At 43.7% G+C, this 9,731-nt stretch overlaps 1 protein-coding gene across 2 annotated transcripts in view; it reads left to right on the top strand.

Moving 5' to 3' along the window:
- The first annotated feature begins 115 nt into the window (after positions 1–115).
- Positions 116–9,731, top strand: part of LOC126522866 (androgen-induced gene 1 protein-like) — a 29,764-nt gene continuing 20,148 nt past the window's right edge. The window contains exons 1-3 of one of the 2 annotated variants that reach the window (XM_055066599.2): positions 116–320; positions 2,722–2,889; positions 6,263–6,385. In XM_055066599.2, the coding sequence (XP_054922574.2) occupies positions 2,737–2,889; positions 6,263–6,385 (276 nt within the window). In that variant the 5' untranslated portion in view covers positions 116–320; positions 2,722–2,736. The remainder of the gene's footprint in view (positions 321–2,721; positions 2,890–6,262; positions 6,386–9,731) is intronic. The other variant, XM_050171708.3, reaches the window with a different exon arrangement.

Raw genomic sequence — 9,731 nt, 5'->3', positions numbered from 1 at the left:
ATTTTGCTGTATCATGTACTTTTTGTTTCCATCATTCATTTGTTAACGAGCATTAGCGAGTTTTGTTTTGTCTCGTTGCAGACACAGCCATCTCATCGCTATTGCCACACCATCAACAACTCCTCCTTTCCGGTCCCGGCCTACTTTCCTTTTCAAAATTTCCGTCAGCTGTGCCCCCTTTCCGAAAGTTAATTGTTGCTCTAAATAATCAGTCAATGTCATAATGATTAGATGCAAATGTTCCTCGCGTTAGAGCTCGCCGTTTCCACTGAAGAAAGACAACTGATAAGGGGCGCACGGGAGCTGTAGGAGGTGTGCCGGTAGGTCGCTTTCATTTATTGGTGGCATGTTATCGTCATGATCCTTATTTTCCAGCTTTATCACAAGTGTGGTCTCTCGTTTCACCCTTAATGTGGAACTGCATAAGACTTTACGTTGCCCGCGTCGGTGCTGTTTGCGTTGTGCGCTTGAGTTGCATATTCAGCCTCGAGACACTGCGTTGATCGTTAATCAGATTGAACGCGACAAGAAAAGGAATACGTGATAAACAATGTTTCAAATTTAAGAGAGATAGACAGAAAACAAAAAAAGAAGAGCTGTCTGTAAATATGGTTTACGGTGCTTTTTTTTCGTTTTTCTATTTTTCTTCTTTTTTTTTTTGTGAGAGCAGCAGCGCTGAAATATCAGCACGTGCTATTCTTGCGAATAATCGCAATGACGCACACAAATCCCGCACCAACTGACCGTTCTTGCAAGAATTTGACCTTAGTTGCAGATGTTGACATTTCGCTATTGCTCTATGCTCATGCAGCTGCCGAACACATTTGTGACATATATTCTTGACTTACCGCGCTCACAATTTATTCAAAATGAACGCAACTCAGTCTTATCTAGCTACAGCTTTAGTTGCAGTACGGCCAGAACCTGGGCTGCTGCAAAAATAACCATACCAAGCTTGACGGAGGGGTCCGTAATTTAAATCGGAATATTCAAGGTAACAGTTACGTAGTGAGAAAATACTCGATTATATATGCAGATTGCAGCATACTCGTTAGTAAAAACGTAACACGGTTTTACACAAAAGCACCATAGCATCTTGTAAATTACTTCAAATTCCCACCACATATCTATGCCAATTTTAATGAAATTGAATGGATTTAATGCGGATAAATGAAAGAAATTCAACTTGATAGAGGACTCATTTGCTTAGTTTCCAGTCAGATGTCCTAGTGAGTAAATAAATCTCTACTTTCTTTATGTCATGTCTCTTGCTTTTTATCGTGAAAAGAACTGATTGACTACCTTAGAGCACATGCACGGATTAACTATTGGCTACAGACATTATGAAAATGGAGAAACAATCCCTTTGTTGGTGCCGATCTAAAGCACGTAGAAGTTTACATCAAACATTGTAGTGCCTTCAGTGGAGTTGTGTGCTGTGACTGCTCACTGAAGTAACATGGAGTTATGTAATTAAAGCACTCAGTTCAATTGCAGAAACAAGTCAGGTGTGCAGATGTATGCACCATAACTGAAAGGGATATGGTATTTTCTCACTTTAGGAGCTGGCAAAAAGCAGCCTTACAGGAGTCTTGACGTAACATTTTCAACTTGCCGTCCTATTGCATTAAATAAAGGGGGCAGTAAATTCTGGTAGAACAAGTCTCGCGATGAATGTCGATATTAATGCAATTAGCATTGCATTAATACGATTGCAATACACACCGTATTGCCACTGCCGAAACGCGTCACGTATGAGGCAGGTATGCAGCTGACGGAGCCCTCTTCATCTTTGAACTCCCGCAGCTGCTTGGGACAGTGGTTAGTTTGGTCAATCTACGCTTAGTACAGCTGAGCAGAATCTTGTAAGTTACTTCTGTGGCACAGCAGAAGAATGCAGTGATCTGTAATGCTAATTGCATTAACATCAACATTAATCTTATTTCTCTTTGAGCTTCCACTCAAAAAGCTCAGTGGTCACTGCTGCTTGCAGATGCAAGCAGCAGTGTCCCAAGTTGGAATCAAAGAGGTTCGTTGAACAGCAGCACATACCCAAGAGTCGCCGACTCAGTGACACAAATTAGCATCAAAGAGGCTCATTGACCCAAGTTAGTCCGACGGTTTGTTTCAAACCCTTTTCCCTCAGCACAGCAGTCAAACGCTCTACCCATTAGACGGCGGACCATCCAGTAACCCAAGTTGGTGGGAAAACGATTAGGTGCAGACAGACGGACAGGTACACCACAAACTGGGTAAAGTTCCCAAAGAATGCTAATCGGTTTAAAATACAATACTTGTTCCTGTGAAACATTTTCAATTTTGACTCGCAGGAGGTGAATGCACCGTAATGTCGCGATTTCTTGGCTCGTTTCGTTGCTGCAATCGCTACGGCTGCCACCCGAATGGCACGCTGACGATACACGAGCAGCATTTTTGTTAAATTTTTCTTATTAGCTAATGTCGTCACACCCTGCCTTATTGGTACACGATGGCTGAAAATAATGCTGCGTCATGACGTCACAATACTATCAATGACATCAAATTCGGCTTTTCAGATTAACTTTAGTATCAAATTGAAATATAAACTGTTCCCAATGTTCACATTTGATAAGCGTCACATCCTTTCATGTGTGAGAAGCAAATGGCAGAGTTTTTACAACTTCAAGAATGTGTGCCAGTACTCCTTTAATTATAGTTATTCCCCTTTCCCATTTATTCCAGATTAACTTTACCAACATGGTGCATTGGGGGATCAAGTTGTTCCACGTGGTTGCTTTCTGCACGTACGCTTACTGCATCTACTATTCCGAGGTTCACTTGGACATTCCCCAGCGGTCTCCATCCCACAAGAGATTCGGCCGCTACAAGTACCTCACCCATTGGAACTTGGTATGAGTTACGTTTGTGGCAGAAATTCAATGGGGGAGAAAAAAAAGGAGAAAAGATTGCTTAATAAACCCAGAGCTCAAACCAACCCAACTCTATAAGGCATCGCACTCACCTTTTCAAATCAGCACATTTATCTCAGTTATCTGCTGCATGTGTGGCAGAAAAATGGACAGCATGGCAATGGGGGATGACACAAATTTTTGTAAACCTTGCAAGTTTTGCTTTGTAAATAAAATCTCTTGCCTGTAGGCTATGTTCTTATCTTGCGTGCAGAGCCATGGTGAACATGAAAGTACAAAGCTAATATGCAGCTACATAACTAACATGACTTGTCACGTTTCCCCCCTCCCTCATTAGGGAGGGGGGCTCGTTAACCTTTAGAATGTGTGCGAGAATCGCAGTCCATTGTGGCATATCTGTCATCGTGCACCTGGCCTGAACCAGCCTCCACAATGTGAAATGCAGCAATGCAGTTGGTGTAATACTTTCTGGTAGATATTTGTTGTGCTGTCTGTACTGTGTTTTTTTGTGTGTTGATACATATCAGCTATTGGGCATGTCTGCATTTACTGTTTAGGCACGTAGTTGTGCTCAGCATGACTTTCAACTTGTAGTGGACATCTATAGCACTCTATTGCCGGGAGTTGTCAAGTGCTGCGAAATCAGTAATTGAACATGGGGCATTTTTTCCATGTGTTTCAATAGAGCACACGTATCACATGCATATTTTCAGCGCATCATCATCCCCGACTATTCCCTGAGTAACAAATAACCTTGTGGTACCTGCCACTGCAACATGATAATTTAATAACACATTTCTTTCTACAATGTGGTTTCACCTTCTCATATGCCAACCACAGTGCATTCTATGGCAGTTGCAATAAGACAATGCTAGATGCCCCTGAGGGGTATGAAAATATATGCTGTGATGCGTATTGGGTTCAGGGAATGTATGCACTTGTAATAAAAGTATAATTATATGCTCTCTTTCTGAGAGACTATGCAGCTAACCACTTGTCACCACTAGCTTGAGACGTCATGCTGAGAACGCTGTTTTGGGAAACCATAGTCACTCCGTGTACAAGTTTGAAGACGGAGAGACCTGAAAAGTATTTGGAAAATTGCATCGCATTCTCAATTGGCCGTGACATTTCTTGAATACCAAGCAGATTAAGAAAAAGAAAGAAAGGCTGAAATCTCTGTCCTTGACTGGCTAAGCAAGACTGCGTTTGTTGTATTCAATATTTGTTGCATCTGCAGCCTCACTAGTTGATGTCATATAAATTTTACTTCACTCGCCACACTGACACTTCAGACTATGTGCTATACAAGTACTGCATGCGTGCAACACACACAGTTATACTTCCTTTTCTTTTTTCATTCTTGTGCCTTCCTTCATTTTTTAAGCCAGCCAGCAGCAGTATTTTCTTGAGCATCACGACACACCTTTTGTCTTTGAGCAAGCCTTCTCCGACAAGCTGACATATGACCCCATCATGTGTGCTGTGTTTGCTGCTTCAGCCAGCAACGCACACTTCAGTCTTCTACATTCACTCTTTTGCCACAGTACTCTGTTCATTTACTTTGTTGTCTCTGAGCTGGCGCTGGTTGGTTGTAGAGGAATCCAGCCAATAGCCACCATCTACTCCTGTGATGTCATTGGGATAAATGAAGATTGGTGGAAATTCGCCATTGCTGCAGGACAGATCAAGTGACTATTACAGTGATATCGTGAGTTAATTGTTCGATTTATTCACAGGGTATTAATCCCAAAGCAACACATAGGCTATTGAGAGCGTGCAACAAGACTGCGGCGCTGCCCTGGTGGCATGTTGTGGCAGTGACTTCTGTTGTAGCTATAGCAGACGGACAGCTTACAAAAGCACTATACATGCTGTAAACAAAGATCTTTTTACGTTGCACAAAATATTAAGATACAATAGATAGATATGAAGGTAGTTACTGCAGTTTATTTGTTAGAGGTGCAATACACTGACTCTTATTAATGTACTGGCCCATCGACTGTGAAGGCAACAGTCGCGAGCGCACATGGGAGAATGCATGGCTTGCAAAGGCAGTAAATACATGGCCTCCGAGATATGCAACACACGATAGCATGAGATGTAATACCGGACTGGCCATTGGTGGCACTGATGCAGCCTGCCGCAGCACCTCCTTCAGGTTCTGCACAATCTTTATGAGATGTGCCATAGTGGAGGGCTGTGGAATAATTTTAACCCCCTGGGATTCTCTAATATGGACATAGATCCATGCACACAAGCGTCCTTTTTTTTTTTCATTGAACCCCCATTGGGATATTGCCAGGGTGGCCAGGAAATGAATCCGGAACCTTGTGTTCGGCAGCAAAACACCATTATCACTGAGCCACCACAGCAGGTGATGTTGTAGATTTTATACTGTGTGTAAGTGCGCATTAGTTCACTCCGGCATCTACTAGTCACATTATGGAGCAACTGGGCAGATTTATTTAAGCTGTTGCAAAACTGTTGGAGAGCCCCTTTTAATAAGTGTTGGAAAACAGGGTTCAGGTCTGAGGAGCGACACAAGACATTTCTTCGATTTTTTCAAAACACGCTTTTTGTCCAAGATTTTTTGTGCACAAGTTGTGTACACGAGGCTATCTCTGTGCCTGCCAGCGCTAGAACGCTACCACATTAAGATTGCTGAGCCGTGATCAATAGTGCATCACTGCTCTTGGAAAGTTGTAGTCACCTCAGCTGCTGTGCCATAGAATATCTAAATTTACTCAATTACCAATACTGCATCGGACTGTACTTTTTTCAGGGCTCCCACTGAAGTAAATCACATGCAGTAAACTTTAATTTGGTGTATCTGTCACATTATCTTATTTGTTGTGTCTGGAACTTCGCATTGTTGTTTATTATAACAAGGTTAGGAGCCTATACCTTACTTGTAATTGAGGAGAGCAGTTCGGACTTGTTCCTGCATGACAAAATACATAGCAGCTGGGGCACTAAGACATGCATAAACTAGGAAGGGGATGGGTGCATTCCCTGTCCTGTGCTCATCTATACTGTTTTAGTGTTCTAACTGCTTGTTTTGCCTTGCTTGTAACGTTCTGTCCTTGTGGCAGTTTTCCTTTCTCTTTTTGTTTCAAAACATAACTGGACTAGCTGGTAATCTTACATAGTACTACAGTTACAGCACAAACAGGCCAGTTGGTGCTAAACGCTTGTCGTTCTTGGCTGAACTCTCGTCTTGTGTCCCGCTTTCACACTGTAGCCCCTAGTAGCTCGCTAAGGTACCTTGGGGCAACTGCGTCGGGTATCACACGTGCTTCCCTCATCGTAGGCCACATTTCGATGTTTTGACAACATGGTTTTCGTTGCAGACATTCCAGGGGTTCATGTTCACCCTGAGCTGCTTCCTCGACTTTGCGCCGATGCGAAACAAGCGAAGGCTGAAGCAGGTTTATGACCACCTATTTGTGGCGCTGTCGCTACCGGCGAGCATGGTGAGTCTTGCATGGCAAAGTGCGAGGATACCGTTGTCTGAATTGATTTAGTGTTTCTATTTAGTGTGTCTGTTTGAATAGGATATCACGCAGAATAATACTGTGCGTCAACATTTTAGCGCCAGCAGACAAGGACAAAAGGGATGCTTGGGGTGCTATGCAGGATGCGCCGACCGTCTCGTTCACCTGAGTTTGCTCAGTGGCAGTCAGTGAGCAAATATGGCGCAGTACTTGCAAAATCAGCGGACAATAAAATGTCAAAGTAAAGCCACATATGTCAACTCGAGTGCGCCCTGCGCACGCCACTTCCTCGTTTCAAGCACAGAAGACTGAGCAATGTTATGCACCAGCACCACTTATTGTTATCAACGCAACATTGCAATACCTTGACGCTTCCGCTATCTATCTATGCACTTGGTGCAAGCCGCTTGCAACATGTTTTCTGGGGCAAAAAAGAAGGCACCAGCGATTTGAACACGTCACTTCGTTTTGGGCTGTCGATGAGATAACGCCCAAGTGATGGTAACCCAAGAGTGAATCTAGATAAGCCAATAAAAATGGAGGCCTCCTGAGTGCTGAATTTTATGTCTTGATACCATTAGCTCATTCATACGAGGGTGTTGCCAGAGCTCGCGGAGATGCCGAACTTTGCTGAACTCGGGCCTTCCGGCATAGCACCCATAGACGCATTTTGACCAGGAATGGCGCGGTTGTGCATGGTGTACAAATGTATAAATTTTCCAGAGAATAAACTCTTGAAGTTAGCGCATCATGGTGTCTAGGTCTCCCCTTTGTTCTTGTGTGCTGGTGCTAAAATGTTACCCAAGTTTGTATACCAACACACAACAGTGTTAGTAATTGCACCAACAAATATATGTACAAAAGAATCTGTGGAATGCGTGAGAGTGAACGACCGGCCACTACAGTGTACCATGTTGAAGAGGAGAGAGAGCGAGTGTGTGTTTTCGTGTTACACCGTTTTCGTGTTACACAATAAGTGTGTTTGTTTCTTTTTCTCGCGTAATGATCACACCCTGAACTTGCTGCGATGAAGTAAAAGACATGCAATACGATTCGGCATCTGATATGGTGTCTGGTGGGTACGATCGTGTCGGACCCCGTATTGGACGCCGAATCGTACTGTGCGTCGCCTACCTTTATTTGGATATTTATTTATTTATTTATTTATTTATTTATTTATTTATTCAGTGAGTGCCCCACTTTGCCAAAAAGGCGTTGCAGCAAGGGTGTTACAGACTTAAATAAAACACTTCATCTACACAGCACACTTGCATCTCTTGCAGCCAGTTCCAATCTCTGATAGTCATCACAAAGAAGGAAATTGTAAAACATAGTTGTCCTTGCACGGTACTCTTGCACTTTGTGTTGGTGGCCATCTTGACTAGATATGTAATTGGGTTCATCAAAGTAGTTATTACAAGCTATTCCAGTGTTACCATGAAAAACACAAAAGAAAAAAATTCAAGTGCAGTTTGAAGTTCTTGAAGTACGAACACTTCAAAGTTGAAGTATGAACACTCCAGGCGCATTTTTGCTGCCGTTGTCACCGCACGCCACATGCTGTAGGTGTGAGTGAAAGCGCGCGAGGAAGCCGACAATCACTACTCAATCTGGCGCGTGCAAGGGAGGAAAGCGGGGAGGAAATGCACCATCTTTTATCGCGCAAAAGGCCCCGCGGAGGAGGGAGGGGCAGCGGCGTTGTACTCTGGCAGCAATTGCATGTTGCATGACCACCCTCGAGGGGCGCCGACGAAACACGCCGTCTTCCATTGCGCGCATGGCACTGGGGGGGGGGGCTCAATCTCCCGCGTGCTAATGATGGGACGGAAACACGCCATCTTCTATCGTGCGCATGGCAATGGGGGGGGGGGGGGGGGGGGCACTTTACTTCGTGTTACTCCGGCAGCAACTGCGCATTGCGTGGTCGCAGCGCACGCTAACTTAAAAGCGATCTGCGTCGGAGGCCGAGTCTAGGCGCGACAGCAGCTCATAACCGTGTGCGTGCTACGTTCTCGCCGCTCACCTTGCATTGAAGTGATACACAGCGCACAGGTCACTTCGCTCGCTACTGCCGCCACACTTCTTCACGTAAGCATTTTGACAGAGAGTGGCCATGGTGATTGAGTGTGATGTGTTGATGTTTGCCTGTGCACGCTGACACCATGCTTATTTTTACCTAGTAAGCGAATGTTTGCAAGTTTATACGGCTGATAAAACTACTATTCTTACTTCGTATAGCTATGTACACATTTGCCATCCAATTGATGGTTCGTATTTTGGGTGAAACTGCGACTATTTTAAGGGCGGTCGCGAAAAAAATAACCGCTAAAAATTTTACACTGCATAATGAATGCACCCCCAACTTTGCGCACATTTTTCGGGAAAAAGAAGTGCGTTCATTATGTGAGTAAATACAGTATGTAGATAATAGGTTTGAACTAATTGTCTCAAGAATTGTTCGCGATGAAAAGACCACACAAAATCTGATTGCCTCTTTCTTAGCATCAACATATAACGAAGTGTAGAAAAAAACACCTAATGCTTCATTCTTTTCATTGTGATTTCCCATTGGTCAAGCTTGCCACATATTTTTCTGACTTTGCCACAGTTATTTTCTGTACATTTACGAAAAATTTAAATATAAACGCCATGCAAGCGATCTTGCATGCGACAGCGACAAGCGATGCGATAGAGATGGCCGTCACATTAGCTCGTCGCCTACAAGTCATACCCCATGCGAGCGACAATTTTGAGTGACATCTCCCTGGCGTTGCCGGTGTGAGGGCAGCAAATACACGTCGAAACTAGCGTGATGCGTGCTTTATTAACTTAAGTTGATGTATTTTACTGTAAAAAGCAGCATAAGATATTTCTGAACGTCTTACAGTAGGTTCTTATCCTTGCATGTATAAAAATTAAATCGTTTGCTCGTTCCGTGCGACAATCAATAGTATTTGAGTGATTTACATCCAGTTCTGACTTCGTGCTATTGGCTAGTCACTCATAGCACTTCTGGGCCATGAGTGACGAATTCTAGATTTCCAGAACCGAGCGATCGAGCGGCAAAACCGAGCGATCTGCTCAAGCGACGGCCTGTTTTGTCGCTCGAAGTCGGCACTCGTCGCCGTTGCGCACAAAATCGCTCTCATAGGGTTTAACCTTTAAACAATCTGTGAGAGGAATAAGAGCATACAACAATAAAAGTGAGCTCATCCGGGTACATTGACAAACAGTGATGATCACTGGGACTAGGACACGTTAATTGTTAAGCCATCTTGTATTGCTGCCTTGTTAAGTGCATTCAGATGGATGATAATTACTTGAA

Source organism: Dermacentor andersoni, chromosome 6 (genome assembly GCF_023375885.2).
Source record: "Dermacentor andersoni chromosome 6, qqDerAnde1_hic_scaffold, whole genome shotgun sequence".
In the NCBI taxonomy this organism is placed as follows: Eukaryota; Metazoa; Arthropoda; class Arachnida; order Ixodida; family Ixodidae; genus Dermacentor; species Dermacentor andersoni.
This window is presented reverse-complemented; position numbering and strand designations above follow the sequence as displayed.